The sequence below is a fragment of the Pelecanus crispus genome, chromosome Z (assembly GCF_030463565.1).
Source record: "Pelecanus crispus isolate bPelCri1 chromosome Z, bPelCri1.pri, whole genome shotgun sequence".
Lineage (NCBI taxonomy): Eukaryota > Metazoa > Chordata > Aves > Pelecaniformes > Pelecanidae > Pelecanus > Pelecanus crispus.
The window spans coordinates 32,440,752-32,466,001 of record NC_134676.1 but is presented as its reverse complement, the minus strand read 5'-3'; the positions used below and the strand labels follow the sequence as shown (position 1 = coordinate 32,466,001).

General features: G+C 39.5%; 1 protein-coding gene across 1 annotated transcript; it reads left to right on the top strand.

The window, feature by feature from the left end:
- Window positions 1–5,525: 5,525 nt before the first annotated feature.
- On the top strand, window positions 5,526–23,374 carry ERMP1 (endoplasmic reticulum metallopeptidase 1). Its single transcript, XM_075726905.1, has 15 exons — window positions 5,526–5,818; window positions 6,812–7,113; window positions 10,384–10,511; window positions 10,867–10,972; window positions 11,856–12,002; window positions 13,553–13,645; window positions 14,794–15,006; window positions 15,963–16,183; window positions 17,764–17,938; window positions 18,522–18,712; window positions 19,719–19,871; window positions 20,397–20,599; window positions 21,336–21,451; window positions 21,921–22,084; window positions 23,210–23,374. Exons 1-15 carry the CDS (start codon window positions 5,526–5,528, stop codon window positions 23,372–23,374), a joined length of 2,670 nt encoding a protein of 889 aa, XP_075583020.1.
- The last annotated feature ends 1,876 nt before the right edge of the window (window positions 23,375–25,250 follow it).

The following is a 25,250-nucleotide window of genomic DNA, read 5'->3' as shown; positions in this document are numbered from 1 at the left end:
GTCACATGATTCCTCAACTAAGAGAATATTTATCAAAATGACTGAATCAAAATGACTGTATCTTTGGTTTGTGGTGTTAAATGATTGCTGACGTAATATGGGTAGCCTGAACATGAATTATCTGAGGACTGTGTGTAGGAGAGAAGTTAGCATGGGAAAGGATTGGGAAACTATTATGGAAGAAATAAACAGGCTGACATTATTGCCAGAACAGCTGACATGGGATGCTAAACCAAACTGGGTAAGAAATGTAGGTGAGTGTAGAGAGACTTGAGGTCTTGAAGGAAAAAAAGAGATTAATCTTGATGTGATTAGGTTGCATAATGTCGTTAGGCTGATGAAGGAGGCGATTTCTGTTCTTGTGTTTTGTGGAGATAGAATAGCTGGCAGTGACAGCTGGCAGATATTGGAGGACCTGAAGAGCAGGAAGACGTAGCAATCAAGCGATTGAGTGATTAAGGTTTGGCAGAAGTTGTCAGACTGTACAAGGTGAGATATTTACTACATAAAGGAAGAATAAATGGCTTATATTTGGACTGGGTTCTGGTTGTCCTATTATCAGTTTAACAAATTATTATTAGTTTAAGATTGACTGAACCTTTCCAGGCTGGGAGCAAAAGAAGAAAAAGCCTTCTGTCCTGAAATCACAGGAGGGGGTGCTGACCACTCCCCTTTCCTCTCTCCAGGGTAGAATCAAGCCCTTGCCCCCGCTTAATAACAAAGGGAATGCTGAGCCTGCAGGAAAAAGAGGGCAGAGTATCCACAGGAAAGAGGGCGACATAGAGCCGGAATTGGCTGTGCAGGGAGGGTATGTCTATCTGAAGAAAGGTTGGTTGTTTTGTTTTTCGACAAGCAATAATCAGTTCATTTTCTCTATGTAATTATTGGTTGTGATTACAGCTCCCATTACAAAATAACACAGTAAGAAAGAGGGGGAGCACAGAAAATAAGTACTGCTAAACCAGGAAGAGGGAAAAGCACTGCTTAAGCTTATCAAAACAAAAAGGTTAAGTACAGTGCTGATGCAAACAACAGTCTATCTGCACCCTATCAATCTAGAATCTGTGGGTGGTTCTTCCACTTCCAGTTCTGAAATGAGTGACCAGGATTTAATCATTCTCCTTTAATTACAGGATGATGGTGGGAATGCCCAATTCTTGGGTATGTCTGGAGTGTTGATGAGGCATCTTCTGTCCTTGTATCTTGGGAAAGAGATGGATGTATGTGGCTAAATGTTTTGGCTAAATATCCTCTGGTTGATGTCTGGGAAAGATTTTTTACAAGGATTCAGCTAAGAGCACAGACATCAAGGGATATAAGCTTATTAGACTCCCTGTGCCATTTTCTTAAGCTACACTACCATACACAATGCCACAGGTAGATGCTGTATTGTGGAGTTATATGATAAAGTGAGGCAATAAAGACCAAGAAGAAATGCAAACTTCCTTGACAGCACAAAGTGTGCCCATGTAGAAGAGTTCTCAAAGTGAACAGCTGCTTATATCTGAACTGAATACAGACTACCCAAGACTGCCCTGTATTTTCACAAGGGTGGATTCTTGCACTGAGTTCTTAAAATATTCTTCCTGATTTTGTTTTTAGGACTAGGGTGGCTACAGATAATGAAGAAGAACACCTGTTGATTCAGAGCAATACTGAATGCTTACCAAGTTTGCAACGCAAACATTTTCAAGTTTGCAGTATACAGAATCAGAGGCAGAACACAGTTAAGGGATGAGGACTGGACTGTGGGTAGTAATGACCCAAAAAAACTCTTGGAAGACAGGGTAGAAAATTGGTTCAATATGAGCTTCCAGTTACAACACTGTGGGTATAGGAGCATGACTGATGGGTATGTGATTGAAGAGAGCATAGATCCAATGCCTGAGGGAGGAGTGAAGATCTAGCCCCACTGCAGCAGGAGGGCTCAGATGCTCAATGCTCCAACACTGGCTTCAGTGCAGGGAAGCAAGATTTTTCCAAACCCACAGGTGTCACTAGGAAAGGCTGACACAATAGGCCCTGGAAACTCAGGATGTAAAATCTGGTTTCTCCTCCCACAGGGTTTCCTGCTTCCTGCTGAGTTCCACTTTCACTGAAAACTGGCATGGAAGATCCCGTCTCTCAGACCGGGACACTGACTGGATGGCTGGAACACGCTGTAGTGCTAGAAACGGATTCCCCAAGACAGCCAGACAGAACTGACACTTCAAAACTGTGGCAGCATGCTTATGTTAAAGCAAACAAACAGCTCTGCTTCCCTGCAGGGTAGCGATTATTTTACCTTTGTATTTGGCACTGGCGTAGGCGCTGGAATACTACTTCTCCTTTTGGTTCAGCAACGCAGTAAAGTTACTGAAAAACTGGAAATCACCAGAGAACACTTAGGAGGAGGATGAAAGGACTGGAAAAGTAGCAGCTTACAAAGCTCAAGCTTGAAGATGAATGTAAGAGGACTCTTGATCCTGATGCATTCATACCTACAGTGGACCAGAAATCTTTTAACAAAGTGATTTTCAATTTATCAGTCAATGATATAAGATGATCCAATGGATGGAAAACTGAAGCTAAGAAATTAGTAGCACAAATAAGTCACATTTGAGAAAGATGACTTTGGGAACAATTTACCAATTATTTGATGGATGCTTCATCATTTTTTATTTTTAATCAAAACTAAATGCTTTTCTGAAGACAGTGCTCTTATCCTAAATAGCTGGTGCTGGCTTTAACCTATAAAAGGCTCATATTTGTATTCATTTGTTAAGCAAGGATGTTATCCTGCTATCATTTAACTAGGTGTTGCTGCTAAATTAGAAAACAAAGCAGGCCCATAGTCCCTGTGGATGAGAGACTGGATTTTTACTTTTTCTGCTTAAAACATAGTTTACAAGTATAATTCATGCTCAGTGAACAAGGTATTTCTCTCTGTTGTGAGCTGACAAAATGAAGCAGCGTGGATTGCAAGATATTAGGTTAAGCATCAGCCTTCTTGACATAAAGTCAAACTGAATCTATGCTGAATCATTTGTTTGGAAATTAGATCCAATTATCTTAAATTGGTCATTCCAGACTAACAGAGCAATAAAGGTCACTGTATTTGTTGATGTATTTGACCCTGACATTCCAGTCATGTCAAAACATGTATGCACTATGCTTCCAGCTTAATTCACATTGCTCAGTGCCCTCCCAAATGCTGTGCTCAGAAGAGATTGTAAAAGGGCTCTCGGTATTCCAAACACCAGAAGTCTTTCTGATCTAAAGCAGAAAATTACTTCTGAATTTTGAATTGATGGAATACTAAAAATGTTTTCACCTGTAGAGTATGACTGTCACCAAAATCAGCATAGTCAGGTCTTTTTCTTAACTGAAGGGTTTTTAATGTTCAAATGTTGCCCAAAGAATGAAAGGAAAAAGACCGTTAAGAAAATGATTAAATTCTTTTATAGTTCTAATCCTCAAGTAAGCATAGAGCCAAAACAAACGAATGATGTGTGGCTCCTATTTTCTCAAATTGTGTACTACCCTCCGGATCAATAATGCAGGGCCTGTTCTGACATAGTCAAATTGAAATGCAGCAAAATGTGTTGCTGGAAAGGAACTGCCCCTGCATAAAGCTGCTTAGGTGCGTTTTTCAGGAGTGGTGGCCCCCAGTATTTTAGTACTGATGATATTACAGATGAAATCAAAATAAAAGATGGAAGTCCATACTTGGTGCTTTGTTTGACTTCTCTACATAACTTTAAGACCTACTTAGGAATTTCAAAGGAGAAATGCAGATCCAGACTGAATATCTGGCTGCATCTTTCTTTAAACCACATTTTCTTATGTATATTAGTAATACCACCATACAGATTATTAATAATGACATTTTCAAAGGGCAGCTTCCATTCCATCACATTTTTGGGGGCTTACATTTACTTAGCTTTGGTTATTTGTGTTGCAAGCATTTCACTGGATTAATTATGCACTTGTATTTTTAAGAAAACATTTCCATTGGAATTTTTCATAGTAGAGCTGTTTCTAATGTAAAATCTACGTTTGAGAACAAAACTGGGGGGTATGTTTGTCTACTTGTGAAGAGGAAGGCAACACAGGGAAGTGAAACAAAAGCAGGAAGGAAGAAAAATTGAACAAAACAGTAAAACAAACCTGTTGGCCTAGAACTATGTCACTGGGTCTTAAATGTAGTAGCACAATCTGGAGTTGCAAGTCATAAATTGTAAGCGATAATCTTCTCTGTACTGAGGGTGCAATGAAGCAATCAGAAAACTCATTAAACCAGAGTATGGAAATTTACTAAAGCACCTGAGGTGTGCAGAGACCATAGTCATCACATTTTAGTGCACCACTCCTTCAGACTTTTCATCCCAAAGGGTACTGCAACTCCAGTTAGAAAGCTTCCATGTGGCAACACATAGGCAGTGTAGAAAGCAGCAATGTTCAGTGTTCATCTGCAACACTAGATATATTGAAACAGCCATTTCTGTGGTTCGTGGGTTCATGTCATTAGGTATTTTGTTTCCAGATTATGTCACAAAGCACAAGAGACAAGTATCTTTTAGGATATCTTCAGGAGTAGCCAGGTGCATTGCAAAGCAGTATGATAAAGATAGGAAAAATTACCATCGAGCAGCTCTGTCGCATCATTCAAAGGCACCACGAGAGCAGGCAGAAATGTGCTCCCCCAGAGAGAAGCAAATGGAGTGCTGCAGGGGTGACAGTCTGTGTCACAGCTCAGGCCTGCCATCCTCACAGGTGCTCTCCTTGGCACGACTTCACTGGAAGCTGCTATTCACTAGCACCTCCAAGAGTTACTGCACTTCACCCCAGGCTACCTGAGGTCCAGTCAGGGCAGTGCTACGGCTACGAAATCCCAAAAACATAATGCAGTGGGGGGAAAAAAAGCAGCAACCCCAAGCACCGCCAGTGCCTTGACTTCACGTCTGCGAGACTTCACCACCCCTCATCTCCAGTGTGGTGGTTTGTGGCACTCTTTACTGCTCCCTCCACTGACACCACAGTTACTTCTGCACGCTTTACTTTGCATTTTAACCAAAAAAGAGTGGTGAAAACAAGAAGGCTTGTACACCTCTGTGAGTGAGGCGACGCTGCCCACAAAGCACGGGGCGATCCTGGCTCAGGCGCAGGGTCAGGCCGCTGCTCGCCCGGGCGCTGTGGTGGGACAGAGGGCTCCACCGCTACCGGGCCGGAGCCCTCCACCGACAGCCGCCGCCGAGGGCTTCCCGGCCTCGGTGTTGTGTCCGGACGCACGGCCGGGCCTACAAAGCGCGAACCGACCGTTACCGACGGGCGGGACAAGGCGCAGCGTGCCTAACGGACCCCGACGGCCGGCGGTGGGCGGGCGGGGGCGGGGGCGGGGCCCGAGCCCTTCCCCCCACGTGACTCGCCGGGGCCACGCCCCCGCCCTCTGGCCCCGCCGTGCCCAGCCGAGCAGGGAGGTTGTTTGACCCTCGTCCGTTGCCGTAAGGAGCTCGCGCCGGCAGCCGGGGCCGAGCGCGTGGCCCATGGAGCGGAACGCGGCGGAGGCTGTGTGGCGGCTCCGCGCGACCGGCGGCCACCGGGACCGAGACCGGGACCGACGGCGCCCGCCGCCGCGGGAGGACGGCGCCCGCGACATGGGCGGGAAGAAGCGGGGCGGGCCGCGGCGGCGGCTGCTGCCGCTGCCCGAGGCGCGGGGGGCGCCGCTGGTGCTGCTGTACCTGCTGGGGCTGCGAGCGCTGGTGCAGGTCTCGCACCGGCAGCTGCTGAGCCCGCCGTCGGCCGCCGGGCCCCGCGACTTCAGCGCCCCCCGCGCCAGGTACGGCAGGCGGGGCGGGGCGGGGGCTGCCCCTCCTGCCCGGGGCGGTGGCCGTGGCCGTGGCCGTGGCGGTGGAGGATACGCCGGGCGGGCGGCGGAGGGCCGTGAGACCTTCCGCTGTCACGGCAGCCGCGGGGCAGAGTCCGCCCGGGGCTGCCCCGAGAGCGGCGGCAGCTGCGATTGCCGTGCGCTTTCCGCAGGGGCCCCGGCGGGAGGCTCGCAGCGGCGCGGCCTGGCCCGGCCTCCGAGCGGGCGCAGGGACGAGCCAGGCTCTGCAGCGTCCGGTTGGTCCTGTGGGTGCAGCGGGGGTGCGCTCTGGGCGTCCCGCCGGCTGGCTAAGGCGGTGGGGGCCGCTGCCGCCAGTTGCTGGGTGCCTGTCCTGTGCAGAGTGCTTGTGTCCTTCCCTGCCCTGGCCAGAGCGCAGAGCTTGCTTGGGCGCTTGCAGAAAGTAGGTAAAAATATTGTAAGGGCTTCAGCTCTCGTTTTGGCTGCCTCTTAAAGGTGCTTTTTTGGGCTGATCAAACAAAGCATCCTCCACAGGTTAATTCTCGTAGTATTATAAAGTACGGAGTGTCTGGGAGAGTTTCTTTGCAAATTTTTAGTCAGTGTAAATCTTGCAAAGAGTGTGCTTATTCAGACATTCGGGGAAGAGCATGTATGCATATATAGAACCTTGCTAAAGATAAAATCTTTAGCTTCTCCATTCACCCTTTTGTTTCTTTTTCGATTGACATGTTCAAACCAGAAAAACAGTAGTTTGGTTTAATGTTGTGATGGGTAGGATGAGGAGCCCTGAGTACAGATCAGTACTGTATGCCCACTACCATTGGGATCTTTGGCATCTTGACTACAGTTACTGTCTAATTGGCTTTAGTCTTTTCCACTTACTGTCAGTCTTGAAATAGAACAATGTACAAAAATGTCGAGTTGTAGATAAGTTACATACTAAATGTTGAACGTGTTGATGCTGAATGTGTAATTTATCTCTTACAGGGGATATCTTGACAACATAACAGCAATTGGGCCCAGAACAGTTGGAAGTCCAGAAAATGAAGTTCTTGCAGTTAACTACCTCTTAGAACAAATTAGGGCAATAGAAAGAGAAAGCACAGATGCTCACAAGATATCTGTAGACATACAGAGGCCCACAGGCTCCTTCAGCATTGACTTTTTAGGAGGCTTTACTAGTTACTATGCAAACATAACCAATGTCGTAGTGAAGCTGGAACCCCGAAATGGAGCTGAGCATGCAGTGTTATCCAATTGTCACTTTGATTCCGTACCAAATAGCCCGGGTAGGTCCACATGTTCATTCTGCGTTTCTGTATATTACATGAGCCACAGAACTTGGCTCGCTGTCTTCTCATACCAAGTAGCCTTATAGCCACATGCTAGAATACTGCATGTGTCACCTAGTCTGCTTGATTTCAGTGAGATTCAGTATTTAAAGTGACAGGTTGGTCGTATTCCAGTCAGGATTTCACTCTCTGGGAGGCAGCAAATTAGGAATACTATATTTAGATTTCTAGAAAGTTTGGTTATGTCTGCCTTTCTTGTAATTCACTGCTTATGCATGTAGTTCATGTGCTGCTTCTGCCTGTCATTGAGGTCTTTCTGTTCTGTACAAATTTAATCCTGGCTTTCCTTCCACAGGATGCTTTGTGCCAGAGACTGTTCCTCCCCCCCTAAATAACTAGTCTGTGTTTTGCCCTCCCTTTGCTGGTATTGTACTGTATCTCAAATTTTTAATGTGATATCCTTAAGCTATGCCAAGTTTTTCTTTTTCATTTCGACATTCAAAGCTTCCGTCTCAAAAAGACTGTAGTCATCAGTAGTTAAGGTACTGTTGCCTTGGGAGTGTGTACAGCTCACTCATGGCTACTTTCATTGTCACTGTTGTGTACTCTCTTATTCTTGTCCCTCTGCATTTTTATAAATGTTATGTTACATAAGTATTGCAGCAAGGGTGTAAACAGCTTTGTAAATACATGGTTTTAACAGTGCCAGGAAGGTACTGAACTGGATACAGCACGAAAACATTTGTTGTAACACTTAGCCACAAGTGCGTGCCTGTTACTGCAGTTGAAGTATACCTACCGATTTCAGTCACCAACAGCACAGCTTTTACTGAAGTTTGTTCATTTACACCCCACATGATATTTTATTTTTGGGGGTAAACCTGTTCATTAGCACATGTAAATAGTCTTCATTGTTGAGAAAACAGTTGAGTATTAGCTAGAGAAACAAAGCAGTTGCCGTACTCTTTGTGCCTCTTTTCTGTCAACAAATAGTATACAAAACTTCTCTTCCTCCTCAATCATATTTAGGCAAGATGAGTTTAATAATTAATTAAGCTTAATAACTGCAGGATTATTATTTAGGATTTAGGAACAGCAGAGGTGCTAATTACTTTATTTATAGTCTAAATATGGATGCCTAGACTTAGAAAGAATACTTTACAAGCATAATAAAATGATTATTGAAAACTGTCTTTAAATTGATGCCCTGTGTAAATTGTAAAACCGCTTGTATGGGTTGTAACACAGGATTATGTCTACATCAATTACTTTCTTTACAGTTACACAGAGAGTAAAGTATGTCACCAACCTTGCACAGAGGTACCAAAAAATATTAGTGATTTGTGTAGGATTATACAGAAGTCTGTGGAGGGGCTAGAAATCAGCCTGTATGCTTGCCCTTAATCACAAAGCAGCCCAGTCCTTTACCGCAACAGCGAGGAACTGCCCATCTTTCATTTTCTCAGTGTGAAACTTGCACATAACCTAAGCAAGGTTTCTATTCTGTATTTCTGTAAGTCATTTTCTTACAGCTTTTTTTCATTACCAAAAATGTGTTATTTAACCAGAATCAGCAGGACTTAGTGATCAATGAGTAATGTATTTGAAAATGAGGTAATAAAACATAATCTGCTGTTGATGCTTATGCATACAGAATGAGTAAAGCAAAATTTAGTAAACCATTAGAGCTTCACTGTTAGAAAGCTCAAGTCCTTGTGAAGGAAAAACATACACTGTAAACTCCTAAAACATGTCTCTTGTTCTAATGGTACTAGCTTTCAGTTTATACAACCTATTTGATTATTTTCTAATAAACTCGAAGGCAGAAACATCCTTGAAATTATCATCGCAGACGCAGCTGATATTGTGGGTTTCTTAGGTTACTGATATTTGCCATAAAATCTGTTTTAACCTGTCAGTTTTGCTGTATATGAAATATTTGAGGATGATACTTTCTCTGTGAGCTTATGTCATAGTCATGGCTACATGGCTGCTTTAATCAGATGTAAATCTGTCTGTTGAAACCAATAACTTCTGGTTTTCTTAGCTTCACAGCGAGGCAGATAAGTGATTAATCTTGCTGAAAACTATAATCACTTCTCTGCTGAGTTTTCAACACATCGTTAAGTTAGATAAAAGAACTCAGTGAGGCTAAGAGTAGACTACTGATAAATTCAGGTAGCAATATAATCAGGGTTTTAAATGGGATATTTTGGGGGGGCTTTTTGGAAACCTTTTGGCAGAACAAGACATTAATTTCTGAGAAATAGATTAGAGAACAGTGTATTGGTAACATTTTGGGGTTTATGTGTAAATTAAACAGTTTTAGCAGCTAATGAGTCTCCCCAAATAGCATGCTGAGGCCTGACCACGCTGTCATCATCTCAGTGCGCATCGGCATCATATATGCAACCCAGGCCTAAAGGAGTGAGGTTAAATTTCTCTGTTTTCTCCCAAATTTTATTGATTAGAGTGGGGTAGGGAGATGCTACAGCTTGTACTGAAGTGAGGGAAGTGGGGCAATGGGAGAGCTTGGCTAAAAGATGGATGCTTAATCAAGATGAAAAAAATGGCAGGGCATCAGAGGAGGTGTGAGGAAGTGAGAGTAAGTCTAGGATAGTGTTGGATGAGGAACTCAAAAAGAGAATGACTACTGAGCTCAGAGCAAAAGGGGTTTTCTTCAAAGAAAGGGTGGTGGAAAGCATCTGATCATGAAAATACTGTATTATAATGTATACCTTCATTTTTAAGAATGTTTTAAAGGTACGAATTCTGGTGTTTCCTTTGCTTTATTTTGCAGTCTTGGCTTTATGTTACTTTGAGGTTTTGTCCACTTAGTTGAATGCATTGTAATAGTGTAGAATGCTTTAGGGTGACTTGTGTGGGAATGTTTATGTTTTAAAATTTGAGTATGCTGTAAGTGCAAATTACGTCCTTGTTTATTTGTATTGTTCTTAGAAAAATAGATAATGATCACTTTGCTTGCTTAGTAACCTGGTTAGTCCACTTTTCTTGAACAGTAGTATTGGATCTGATACCTTGTACTTCACTTGCTCAACTTTTGAAAGTTATTTTCCTTTCTGCTGTTGCTTTTAACTGGTATAGACAAAGAGTACAAGCAGTAGCAGAAAACATACTAAAGCTTGACATAATTGTACCTCAGTTAGATTAAGTGACTGAGATAGCATAAAGCTTTTTTCTTCTCTGGTCTTTGTTGCAATTCTGTGTGTTTGTTGTAAACTATACTATTCTGCTGATTATTTTAAGGTGCCAGTGATGATGCTGTTAGCTGCGCAGTGATGCTTGAAATACTTAACACACTTTCAAAATCTTCAGAGCCCCTGCAGCACGCTGTGATATTCTTATTTAATGGTGCAGAAGAAAATATTTTGCAGGTGAGAATATGCCAGAATTATAAAATATACATCAAAACTGTATATTAAGACTGTGACAAAGGAAAGAGTAACTGCAGATATGGCTTGTATTTAATCTGTTGAAATATTAGTTAAATGCCAGTCTTAACATTCCAAGGAAAATGTATTTGATTTCAAAGGGAAAAATACACTCAGATTAAGAATATTGTCCGTATTAATTTCATTAGAAGACTTGGATTTTCTGAATGTGTTTGTGTTGTAAGTGATCTGGCTGCCTTGTCCAATCTTGAATTATGATCATATCATGTAATGGAAAATAATGTTTAGGCTGGTCTGGAAGGTATTTGACCTATATTTTTTTTGTTTTCCCATCAAGGCTAGTCACGGCTTCATTACACAACATGAGTGGGCCAAGTCAATTAGAGCTTTTATTAACCTGGAGGCAGCAGGTGTAGGAGGAAAAGAACTTGTTTTTCAAACAGGTACGAGCTTGCATTGTGTCCAGTTTGTACACTAGGATAATTTGATAATAAACAATGTAGACTTGGAGGAGTATTTGAAAGTGACTCATAAGCCAAATACAGGAGAAACTCTGTGCCTCTTTCCCAACCCTGTGCAGCAAATAAGTTGCTCTCCATCTTTAGATACATGTAGGCTAAAGCACCGCTGTAGAAGTTGCCTCATAGGTGGGAAGCCTGTGTAGAACAGAATTACAGAATTTGTATTTCCCTTTTACATCAAGGTAAAGGAGAAAAACAGTTTTGGATATCTCATATTATCTTCTATACTCATACTTTCATATCCTTTATTTAATTTTCACAGCAGTTCTTTCAAAATCCGTGCAGGGAGATGTTGTCATTAGAACTCCCATCTGCTGCTCAGGAAGCAGCAAAACTCTGTTTTGTAGGCTACAGTTAAACTTCTGCTCCATCCTAGTTGGACTGCAGACTTCCTTCTCCTGCTGGAGCTGCTTAATTGTTTACTTGCATTGAATGTTTTAGCGGAAAGACTTTTCTCTAAACAACAATTTTGAGGTGTGACACACAGATGATAAATTGGAAACTCTGCTAAATGTTGCTACTTCTTCACTAGTGCTGGGTCTTTTTCGGGAGATGGCTTATCTACTCTGCCACTGAACACTGAATGCATCAGTGGTTGGTTTTTTTTTTTCGCCCCAAGTGTAACTAATTCTTCTTCTCAAGTGTGAGTCATTCAGCCAACACAAATGCACTTAGTATATACCCTGTGGGGCAACAGCACTAAAACTCTAGTGAGTTCCTTTGGCGTTGTTTGTTACTCTAAAGATACGTCTTTAACCGAAGTTCAAAAGTATTTGTTGTGAACTTTCTGCTCATCTTTTGTTAGGACCTGAGAGTCCTTGGTTGGTACAAGCATATGTAGTTGCAGCGAAACATCCCTTTGCCTCTGTGGTGGCACAGGAAATATTTCAGAGTGGTATTATCCCAGCAGATACAGACTTCCGCATCTACAGAGATTTTGGCAATGTTCCAGGTATGTTGTCAGAAGACATGTCAATGCACATTATTCAACTATTTATCTTAAGTTTGTAACAAGGAGACTGTTCTGCAGTTCACTATGTGAAGGTGCTCAAATTAGGTTTGTCCTTCAGTTTGGGAGCGAATTTTCCTGCTTGTTTTTTTAAGGCAAGAGCCTTTAGATTTCATTTGTCATGTAGGTTGTTAAGGATGTTTTTTGGAGACTGCTGTTTTCCGGAAAGAAACTACATGGTAGAAAAGTTTCCTGAAAATCAGGAAAACACTCCAGGAATTAACAGTACACTATTAAATATTCTGTTTTGAAACATTTTGGTAATGATGCTGATAACCTGCTTGCAGGAATTAAATGTTTGCACCTAATGGATAAAGCAAAATCATCTTTTTTAAAGATAGTGATTTAGTAATTAATGCTTTTTCATTACTTTTTTTTTTGTCATAGTCAAGCACAGGGACAGCTGGTTTTGGTTTTGTTAATCCATTTACAGTTTGCTATCCATACTGCAGAGAATGACCAGTGGGAAAAAATGTGGAACACACAATGCAAACACAAATCAAACGAGTATAAACTTCTGTAAAATCCTTGCTGTCTGGCACAGGTTGTCATTGGATTCGCTTTCAAGAAAAGTGGTATTTCTGAGTTGATTCTTAGAACAAAACATGTTGGCGTATTCTGAACTGTTCCAAAGTATGCTTCTAGCCTGAAAATAAAGTAGCTGACTGTGTACAATGTGTTCTTTATTTGTTCAGAATCATACCTGGATCATAAATGGTAAATGAGTTCTCACTGACTTCTGTTTTTTCTACGCAAATAGAAATTAAATAATTGAGTTAAAGAACTAGTTTGTTCCTCTTTGCCCATTGGTAAAGTTGAGGTCTGATTTATTAAACCTCTGCAGAATTGTGAGGATTCAGATTGTGGACAGCAACTTTTTTGCATATGCAGCTGAGGGGGTGTGTGTTTGAGACACACTGAATGTATAATTAATCTTGCAGGAAACTTTTTTTTGGTAAATATTTTTTGTTTATTTTTACAAATTGTTTGGACTTTTAAATTAAGAGTTTTCAGACTGGTATTTGAACAGCTGTGTACAAATTAGAAGTAAAAAGAACACACCGCGTATTTTGAGAAGGTGTTTCTGTAGTTTCACAGTGCTGCTTTTCATTACTTTTCTGTGTGGATCTCTATTGATGTTTTACTACTAAATGTTTGGAAAGCACCTTGTACATCTTTTCTGAAGCTGAGATGATTAAGAATTTTCATGTGTTTCTCCAGTAGAATCAGTTTGTGTACAGATGTCATGCAAATCAATACATTAGAAAGGACAAATTTTTTTTAAATGTTTTAAAAGTGTCCTTTTTTAAATACACATGGAATCCCAGTTAGTCTTCCTTCTACAAAGCAGACCATTTTCTTCGTCTTTAAGGAAAGTGAGTGGGCTACAAAGTAGAGCAATGTTTTGTGTGACATGTATCTGAGGCTTTCACATGTTTGTTCTGAGGTTTTAGGCTTACGTAATTTCAAACGTGCTTTTTCTCTCTCTGTAGGAATAGATTTGGCTTTTATTGAAAATGGCTACATTTATCATACAGAATATGACACATCAGACCGAATTGTAACAGATTCTATTCAGAGAGCAGGTTTGTATTTCAAGAATTTGGTAATGTAGTAAAGAGTAGTGTTGTAGCTGCTTTTTCATTTTGCTGCAAGACTAACGTTGCAAGAAATTCATATTTTTAATTACACACTTAGAACATTCTAAACGTGTTCTTTAAAATACATGTCTTTAAAATACAAAGGGAATACATTTGGTCAACTTGAGAAGATAAACTTTATCAGCATCCAGTGATGTTGATTTGAAAGTAACTGTGAAATCTAATTAAGGTTATAATCTAGCATTTCTACCTGATTGCTCAGCGTTTTGTGTTCCTTTTCTCTCAGTAAGTCCTCTTACTGATTAATGTTCATCATGAGAAGCTTGTGGTTAAGTTGATGGCACAGAGACTGATCTGCCCAGAGGTTTTTTTTTTAGAATGGATCTCAGTCAAACTTACATGGTAGCACACAGACTGTGGATAAACAGGATTTATTTTCTACTAACAGGTTATGCTCATAGCATGCTATTTGACAGACTGCAGTAAAGAAAATTACAGTAAGACCTTTAGCTTCCCAGGAAAAACTAACATAATCCTAAATGCCTCCAGAATTTTGACCATTTCCCTCTTGAAGCTTATACAGAAACCAGCTTAGATGACCAGCACAGTTAAAAGTTTTAAACGCTTTCTTGTGCCAATGCAGTTGCAAGACAGAAAGTAACACTTCTAAATTCCTGTTGGAGGGGTGATTTTACTGGTCATGGTGGTTACACAGAACATCTCTTGCTAAACTATCACAGCTTAAAAAAAAAAAAAGACAAACCTGTTCAGCCAATAAGCTCTTTTACAGGTCAAGTAAAAGCAAAATGAAGGTTGAGAACAGTTGTTCTCATTTGATTACATGTGTTTTGGCTGTACTGTGGGAAAACAAAAGGTGTTTGTTACCTGTATTTAAATACATGAAGCTTCACAAGTATACTTACTTTAGTGACAGCTGTATAGATTAACTCATGAAAGTACTATGCCATGCGTACCATCAAATACCTATTTCAGAATAATCAGTTGTATATTCACATCCTTATTGAGGATATTTCAATAGTTTTATTTTTAAGAATGCTTACATTTAAAAGAATGCTGTGTACTAATTCATCAACACTGATGTAGTTATGTTGTGTATCTGCCTTTTTTAATAGGTGACAATATTCTAGCTGTCTTAAAATACCTAGCAACATCAGATAAGTTGGCTAAATCTTTTGAGTATCGACATGGAAATGTTGTGTTCTTTGATGTACTTGGTTTATTTGTCTTGGCTTATCCTGCTCGTGTTGGCACCATCATGAACTATATTACAGCAGCAATTGCTTTTCTTTATTTAAGCAAGAAAATATTACAGCCCAAAACCAGAGGTAAGTCTAGTTCTTAAAAAAAAATCAATCACATTACTCTTTAACGAATAGCAATTAGTAGATGAAGAAGTCTTCAAGCAATTAAGGCATCTTTTTAGATAAACTTCAGAAATAAATTTTAGGTGTGCAGTGTGCCGTAGGAGTTGCTTTGTGTTTAAATCTCTGAACTGTGAATAATTATGATGAAGAAAGACTATGATAGGCCTAGATGTCTAGCATTTATGAATTGTGACTGTGGCTCTTATCCTTTCATGAAGATTAAAATTAAATATCTTAAAGATCTGAAAAAGGAAAAAAAATACAATTTGCTTAGTATCTATATAAACTCTTTGTTCTGTTAGCACATGTAGGGCTTCAGAATCATGTTTCTTTAACACCTGTCTGTAGGCTGGAGCAAATAAGAAAACAACAAATGGGGAAAAAGATAACAAAGCTTAATAAAAAGTGTAAAACAACTTAAATCTTCTAGTTAGATCTTTTCAGGTATGCATAGGAATATACCTCTTTAAAAATTAAAAAAAAACAAAACATTTTGGGAGTAAGAAAAAGTTACAAGAAAAGCAACTCGAATTTTGCGTTGTTTTGGTTTTGAGACTTTATAATGGTAGAGTGGCTCCACTGGTTCCCTAGAGAAATTTTTACTACCAGGAACATGGAAATCTGCAAAATACACTAGTACTCTGGGAATAAATCTTGCAGCAGGGAAGACTGTAAAAAGACTTGCAAAGAAATAGGCTAAGTGATTTAGACCATGCTGTTAAGAAATCTGCTGAGCGGACTCCTCATGCAGTTTTATTTTGGTCATTAAAGCTTTTTATTATATTATTATACAATATAATATTATTATGTGTATATATATTATTATTATATTATATTGTGGCGTAATGACAATCTTGATGGTAGTCTGCAGTAGAATACATGACTGTTGAATGAAACTTCTTTTTTCTTCTTTGTAGCTATTCATAACCTGAAGAAATTCTTTAGTGCATTTGGCTTAACACTGACCAGTTGGGTCTGCACACTGGTGGCAGTCCTTGTAGTGGCAGTGTTTGTTTCTGTCATTGGACGGTCTCTTTCTTGGTACACCCATTTCTATGTTTCTGTGTTTCTGTATGGCACTGCAGCTGCAGCTAAGCTCATTCTAGTGCATACACTAGCCAAGAAGTTCTTCTACAAGGTAAGCTGGATTTCATTGATAATGTTGAAGGGTAATGTGTTTAATCTGTGGAAGACTTAATTTTTGAGTTGATTAAAAAGATGAAAAAAGTTTTCTGTATCAGAAGTATTTAAAATGTTGCTGTAAAAATTGCTTCATCTAAGCATAGGGGTTGCTCTATGAAATCAGGGAGTTACGAGTTTTGTGATTAAGGCTTTCTCCTTGCTGATGACCTTTAGGAGCTGCTTCAGAAAAAAGGGAAAAGCCTAGTACAATACAGTATAAGGTACTGTTTCTTTCCCTATCTGCACCTTCCTGCCATTGCTTCAGTGGTAAGAGAGCAGAGCAACAGGTGGAGCATTTAGGTTTTTTGATACCTTTCAATGTTCTTGATAATTACAGAATCTACATATATATATATGTGAATGTTCTTTGAATCTTAGCAGATTCTTACCTCTGAAAGTACTTGTATGATAGGTTGCCTAAATTAAGTAATTTATTTTGGTACGGTACCTTCTTATGTATCTTTTAACATTTTAATTCTTTATTTAATCAAACTTATCTGCATTTTGTTGTGAAACTTGGAATTCCAGTTCTCTCTATTTTATTCTGCCCTTTTATTATGCATGTTGTTTTGGTGATGTCATTCGTATTCATAACTTTCTAAGCAAATAATACGACTTTTTTTTTTCAGATAGTTCATATGAGAGCTTTTTTCTTGCATCTATCAGAATTTCTAGTTCTGTCATGCACTCTTCTAATATAGTAATCTGTGCTGTACAGAGCTTTCTAAATGAAGCTGTTGTAAAAATTTGAGTAGTCACCCTTCCCTCTATCATTATTCTGACTGTTAGTTGTTTTGACCACAGCTGGAGATGCAACAGAGCTCTTGATAGCCCATGTTATTTTCTACAATAGGTAAAGGTCCTTTAGGCCCCTGCAAGGCTTGGTGAGGATTTGGGTTGTGTTACCTTTCCATTGCTGTCATTTGTCATGATCGCTGTCTATCTGCCTTTTTTGCTTAGAATTTGTTTTTTATGGACTAACCAACATGATTCAACAGGCACGATAATGTCATAATTACAGCTCATAACAATCTCATGTTTATAATCATATGTTTAGATGGTAGTTTAATGGTTTTGTATTAAAAACAAATAGGGCCTTTAGGTGGTGCCTTGAGGTATCTGACAGATAATGCTGTTGACTACTTGAGCCTGTTAGGCTTAGGTTTTAGGCACAGTAATATTTAGTCATTCAGCTTGCTGTTACTTATCTTCTTGGCCATTTGTACAAGCTTTGGGCAAGGGAATTTAGGAAACCTAAGTTGTCAGCCAAATCCAGCTTCATCCAAGTATTTGAAGCAGTTTTAAGAACTTACTGAAATTTGATTGTATGGAAAGTTCTGGGTGGATCCATCATATCTTTGTCTGGAATTGGGTTTTTTAATTGTTTGGGGAAGGGGAGTGCTAACTGGTATATGTATGTTAACAAATACATGTATGTGGTGGTGTCTAATAAACAAGTATTTTTCTGTGTGTTCTTATGGGATGTGATACATGGGACATGCTCAGTAATGAGTGTGTTTGCTTTTTTTGTTACAGAATATGAATGAGCAGTACCTGGGAGATATTTTTTTTGATGCCTCATTGATGATTTGGTCTATAGCATTGGCTGTGATTACTCAGATAGGCCTTTGTTCAGCGTTCATTTGTATGCTATGGGTAGTATTTCCTTTACTTGCTAAGCTGATGATCCATAAAGAATTCAGTCAAAAAGGTATGAGTTTTTAGGGGGGGAAGTTGTATTTCTAAACATCTGCCCCTACTCTTGTATATTGAGTGTTTTCCTTCAAACTCTATTATTTACGCAAAAGAAATCCCAAACTTTGAATTTGAATAGTCAAAGAAACCACGTGATATTTTTGTAACAAGAAAATGTGTTCTTGAACTAAAGACAGTTTGAAAGTATGGAGAAGCTCTTTAAAAAAATACACTGAAAAACATCCTGTGTCTCAGGCTAAAAAGAACAACACTATTCTGAGTTATTAATGAGTGATCAGATACTTTGGACAGTAAAGGTTGTTAAAAAGTACTGTAATATTTAAACTGTTTGGGATAGAACACCTGCTTAATTTTTTTTTTTGGTAATGTGGGAATAGATTTGTGGTGTTTTTGAAAGAGTTATATTGGCATTAGCTATGCAAAATGAGATGCCCTTTCCATATCCATGTCAGGGATGAGGACCAGTATTGTGTATTGGGTCTTGCAGCAGTATATGGATATATTAGTAAAGCTGTATGTTTATGTCCTTTTAAGCTTTTACCTTTTTTTGTCTTTTGTTTTTTTCCTGTCCCCTATAGGTGCCACAGTGAAGTTTATCATGATGTACATGCTGGGAATGTTTGTTCCATATCTGTATATGCTGTATCTTAGTTGGACTGTATTTGAAATGTTTACACCTATCATGGGACGAAGTGGTTCAGAAATTCTACCAGATGTGGTGTTGGCAGGATTTATTGTGGTCATCACTACAATTCTGTCATCCTATTTTGTAAGTAGAATTTGTAAATGTTGTTCAAAACTTTTAAACTTTCTCTAGAGTTTAGAATCAATGTTTTTCTAAATTAATACTTGAAGTTAATGATAATTTGACAATATCTTAAATGTTACAGGAAACTTCCAGGAAACGTGTCAAAGATTCCATGTTTTGTGTTAGTCAAAGAAAAGTCATTGAAGCAAGTGTTACAAAAAGAGACCTTATCGCTCTCTACAACTACCTGAAAGGAGGTTGTAGTGAGGTGGGTCTCGGTCTCTTCTCCCAAGTAGCTAGCGATAGGACAAGAGGAAATGGGCTTAAGCTGCGCCAGGGGAGGTTTAGACTGGAAATTAGGAAAAATTTCTTTACGGAAAGGGTGGTCAGGCATTGGAACAGGCTGCCCAGAGAGGTGGTGGAGTCACCATCCCTGGAGGCGTTTAAAAAACGGGTAGCTGTGGCACTTCGGGATATGGTTTAGTCTGGTCTACCCTTGATTAGTCTAGAGTGGGCTTGGTAGTGTAGGTTAATGGTTGGACTGGATGATCTTAAAGGTCTTTTCCAACCTAGATGATTCTATGATTCTATGATTCTATGAAAAATCTATCTGCTCTATGATGATGTAGTAAAGATTGGTGTAAAATGTGCAATTTAATGCTGGAGTTTGAACAGGCATTCATTTTAGGTGAAGTATAGTATGTGGCCAAACAATATATATATTACACTTCAAAAAAGAATTCTTGGGGGGGCAGTTGCTGCTGCCATTGCTACAAAGGTTCTAGGGTTTTGCTGGCAGATGTTTTAAAAAATAGGGAATTTTTAAAAGCTCCGTGAAGTATTCATGTTATTCCTTTCGGTTTTAAATATGGAGATTACAGAGAAGTGTCTTGTGTCAGGTAGTACTTGCAATTATATCTTGTTCATGTACTTCCAGTTCCATAATTGGATTTTAGAGTTAGTGTGAATAGTGTCTTACTTATTAAGTCTTGCAGTTTTATAACTGGGCTGTCTTTTTATTCTCTAGATTAACTTCATTTACCTTGTCAAAAGTACAAAAACGACGCTAATAACTTTAACTACTGTGTTTGTAGTCACTCTGATTCTCGTTTGTAGTGGAATCTTCTTTCCTTACAGTTCTGATGCAGCTAATCCAAAGCCTAAGCGAGTCTTTCTTCAGGTAAGAAAAGCCTTGTGTATTGTATTGCTTATGGTTACAAGAGTGTTTGTTTTTTTCCAAGCTTAACATCCCCTCCCTCCACCCCAAAAAGAGTAACTTTCCCTTTCTTGCTTGATTTAAAAGATCTAACAATTATTCCTGGATTTGAAAGAATTGCTAATGTTTCCCATGTTCAATCTCTGTGTTCAGTTCATCTCCATCAGAAGAGCAGGGTTTTTTAGGGGACTTTAAGTGGGAGAGTTGAGTAAACAATGATAATTTAAAAAGTGAACATGATGGGAGATGAGCAAATACTTACAGGTACAGCCATCTTCTCAATGTAGGTTTTTTTACGGTATGTTTCTTTTATCTGAGTAATTCTCTCTGTGTATTCATAAATACTCAGATATCTGTTCAGTGCATACTGAAAATGAAGTAGACTTCAAGGATTGACATGGAGGGTATTTCAGAATCACTTCTGACTCTAGCAAGCTGCACAGGCTCAATTATCTTTCTGTGTATCTTTTTTTTTTTTTCTTCTTCTAGCACATGAGCAGAAGATTTCATGATGTAGATGGAAATGTGGTTAAAAGTGACTCTGGTATATGGATTAATGGATTTGATTATAATGGAATGTCTCACATAACTCCCCATGTACCTGAAATCAATGACACCATTAGAACTCCATGTGAGGAGCAGGCTCCTTTCTGTGGCCTTCCTTGGATTCTGCCAGTGCATTTCATGTTCCGGTTGGTGTGAACACTGCTTCACTTGAGCACTTACTGCCAAAGCACATTGTCATTTATGCAATCTCACTTATGTACGGGAAGAATAAGTAAGGCTAATCATGGTCTAAAAATAAATAATCCTTCCACTTCAGAAGACACTTACACTTCTGTCTAGGTGCAGCATCTTCTGCCAGAATCTCAGCAGGAGATTGCTGGGTCTGCTGCAGGAGCTGTAGAAGTTCACATGTGGAAAATCAATGTCAGCACAAGTGGAGAATAAGTTGAAGGGGGGGCCTTCTAAAGGGCAGTTCAGAGTAGGCGTATGTATGTCTCTTCCCTTCCTCCCCTCCTCACCCCAGCTGACAGCAGAGGAAGTCTAGAGTAGCTGGTGTCCACAGAAGAAAAATAGCTGCTGTGACTATTTCTCATACCCCAACAATCTTGTGAGCAAAAGTGTACCAGTCTGGAGGTGCAAATATTCTTACTTATTTTATTATTTTGTAAATTAGGGCAGATGAAGGTAATGAATGAAGACACTGGTTGACTATTTTTCCATGAATATGCCCTTTAAATATTTGCTGGGCCACAAGCTGCTAATTTTACCTGCCTTCTGCTAGGATCAGTAGCTTTTGAATATTTCATTTAGTAACAGCACAGTCAGCTATATACTATACAAAAACTTCTCCTTGGCTTCTCATATTTAGTACCTCTGACTGTTGCATTGAGAATAAGTTAAAACTTTTTTTTTTTTAAACAGGAAAAACTGGTATCTTCCTGCTCCAGAAATTTTTCCAAGAAGCCCCATTCGCTTTAAAGTTCTGTCCAAGGAGCTGATGCCCTGGAACTCTGTGAGGTTAAGCTTTGAAGTATCTGGTGAGTGACTGAAGCTTCTGGTTTGTGATTTGTGTCTATTTTTATGCCCATAATAAATCAGGTTTTGACTCCAGTACTGCAGGTTCTAGTGCAATTCCCAAGATAGTGAGCTTTGTGAGATTAGCATGAATTAATTCAGTTTCATAACACACTAGAAGCTGTGGGTGTTGTGTTGCAGTTGTTATTTGGGGGACTGATAACCTTGTCTATTTTGAGTAAGCCTTGATCTTTTTATAGCAAGTCCTTTCTTAAAGTCCGTTTTATAGTTCCGTCCCTCTCCTGCATCATCATCTCATTTATCTCACTGCTTAGAAATAATTGAAGCTGCTTCTGTAGAGAAGACAGTTCTGTCATGTTTTGGGAGACACGAATGGTAATACACAGATAACATGCTACTGTATAGGAAAATAGATGGTTATTCTACCTCCACCTGTTGATACATCTAGAATACATACCCCTGTCCCTGCAGGTCCAAGTCACGTGTCTCTGTATGTTCGGCCACATGAAGGGTCGGCTCTGTCCACCTGGTCTCTTGGGGATGGTACACCAGTTGCTAGCTTAGGAGGAGACTACTTTGTGTTTTACTCCCACGGGCTCGAGGCTACACCGTGGCACTTCTGGATAGAGCTGTCAGTGAGTATGCTGCTGCTGGAAACCCGGCAATCCCTTGGTCTGCCCTGTTGTCACCATTTCTGCATTCTTATGTGAAAAATGTCATAATAACTTTCTTAAGCTTTGCTTTATTTGATAGATCCTAATTCTAGCTTCCCTCTTTTAACTTGTCCCCCAACTTTATATATCGGCTCACAAATATTTTTGATGCTTAGTCCACTAACTTGCCAAACAGCCAAAGGGAGAATATTTTCTGTGTCTCCATGGTCTTGGGTCATAAGTTTGGATTTCTCTGATCTTAACCTCATAGTTCTCAAAGTTATATCTTTATTACTGTTATTTCAGAGTTCTTTTTCCTATTGCGAGTAGTTTCCTTTTCATGTATTTTGTTTGCTTTGTTTTGGGAAATTACAGGGAGTCCTTGATGGGAAACTCACCTGTCTTAAAGCTGAAGAGAGTTGTAAAATCTTTGTTTTCTGAATTTTCATTTACATTATTTTCAGTTGGAAGCAAGGCTTCCAGCATTGCTGTTCCAGTGCGATCCACCCCCCACCCTGTTAACTTGCCAGTGAAGAACTTTTTGCAGATCTATATGTTTTTATTATAGGTGTAACAGTGTCTTACTCTGAGTAAATATTACAAGAACTTGAAAGTCCCTTGTTCCTTCATGGATCAGGCACTCTAAACAACCAAATAATCCTCTGAGGGTACTTGATAAAGGCAGACAGGAATCTGCAGTGTAGCAAGCTTTGCAAGATTGATAGTGGCAAAGCTATGCAGAAAAGGCTTTTCATCCTAAGGATTCACAATAGAAGGATCAGTATAAATGCTATATTGGAGTCCATGTCTTGATTTGTCAGCAAAACTGACAGATACAAATGCTGAAGTTAGAGCATGTGCAAGCTACGTAACATGTGAGAGCCACTGGGATCTAAATACCTAGTTGCAAGTTCAAGTCAAATTGAACTCATGTAATCAGACTGATAGGTTTGAAGATAGGAAGTGTTTTAACATATAGAACAAAGAGCTGCAGGATGAAGTTTGTTGCATAGGTATGAAGTCTATAGAAAAGTATATTTGGATTGATCTTATGTTTAAAAGCCATAGACAATCATAAAGACAGTGTTGCCCTTTTCTCACTTTCAGACCCCAGAAAAACATTCTGATGGAATAGTCTCCCTCGCCATAGCAGCACATTACTTTTTTGGAGAAGATCAAAAGTCACCTCAACTCTATGCCTTACTGGAGAGGTTTCCAAACTGGACGTTTTCTTCTGGTTGGTCCTGCACTTACGACCTTTTTGTCTTTTAATATTGACAGCAATACAGCACTACTAGGGTAATCTCTCTGATGCAGAACGCTGTTGTAGCAAACACATTCTAACAAGATGCCAAACACTTTCACAAGAATTTGAAGTACTTTGGCAACAAATGGTGTTTCTTTGACAGTTTGACTATTTAAAGACTACTGCTCTCTTGGGGATATAGTGATACTTCGTGTCAATGTGAATGCAGTTCGCCTTGGTTCTTCCGCTGAAATGGCAGTTTAAGTAGTGGGTTTCTTAAAATGAAAACTCCATTTAAGGAGGTAACATTAGCATAATATGATGGCAATTGTAATGAAGGGGCCTCATGATATTATTCTGATGTTACGTAAAATATAACCATACTTAACGCACATGTGGGGACTATCGCCTACCTATCCTATCCGTCCTATTAAAGTAAGACCTTCAGCTAAAACATGCTTGTTCACGTGGTGGGGGGACAGAGGTGGCAAAGTTCTAAACATTACTTTTGTCACTGGATGAAGTCACTGAAAGCTATGATGCTTCTGTAGGTTGCATTCACGGTCCTTGGCAAATGCACAATGCAGAAAAATTCGTGTTATGATGGAATGTGGTAATTATTTATCTAGATGATCTTTTCCAAATAATATGTGTCTGTTAAAAACTTATTTCCTACTCTTTTGCCTGTCTCTTCAGTGTTACAACTTGAGTGGGTAAGTTTGACCTAACGATCATCTTGCAGTTTTGTTCCTGTTGGGATCTTTCATTGTCAGCATATAAGCATGCGACTTGCTCTCTTGTATGTAAGAGTGCTGAGTTCCCATTCCTTGATGTGGATGTCTTATAATTAATCTACTCTAAATTTCAAGTTATCTTCTAATTTGTTAGAATTGGCTAACTTTTGGTATCTCCTCTGGAGAGACTTTGGTAATGTGACAGTATTGCACTTCGCTAATACATTTAACCATTTCTTAAAATACGGTTTGCTTTCCATAAGGAAAAATACCAAGAGTTATCTTTAAAAAGATGTCTAATATCTCTGGATTGCTCTTGTTTTATTTCCACAGGATGGGTTTTACAAATGACTGCAAGTGATTTAGAGTATCTTCCAGTTTTAATTGACAAGCTTTGAGTTCAGAAGCCACTGACCTCTGGTTTTTTACACTCCCTGGTTTTTTACACTGGTTTTTTTCAGTGCAGTGTAATAGTTAATGTTAGTTTCTGAAATTCAAAGAACTCTCTGTATCTGAAGAAACTTCTTCATGCTTTTTTCCAAACTCTACATAAAACATTCTGTGACATAAATACCGTGCTACAAATTACACAGATTAGTATTTTGTTCATCTCGTGAGTATTGCCAAATCACATGTGAACCAGATTTTGTGCGATTTGGGGTAAAAACATGCTAGTACTGGGAAGTTTGCAGGGCATGTGAAAGAAAATGTGACACTTTAATTTGTGTGAACTATGATGGACAGCAGCTCCCTGATGAGGTATTTTTCCTTCAAATTGTTCTGTAGTTGTGCATGATAGTAGCAAGAACCAGTTTAATTTGTTGCAAGGTACATTCGCGGAGATGGTCATGGACTGGGTAAGACATGACTCATGGACTAGCGTAAGAGGTTTAATTACTGTAATCATAATGAACTCGCCATCAGTATCTTAAAACCAGTAGGTCTTTCTACATTAATATGTGCATTAATCATCACTCACTTGATTGTATCTGACTTGAAATTAATAAATGCATAATACAGGGATTGTATTTAAAAAAAGTGCTATTAATAATTTGAAAAATGGGGGTTTTGTTCATAACTCTTGTGTCTTGAATCTCAACAAATGTTTTGTACTGTACTCTAGCTGATGCACAGCTAGTTAACTAAAACTGCACTGATATTTTCCATC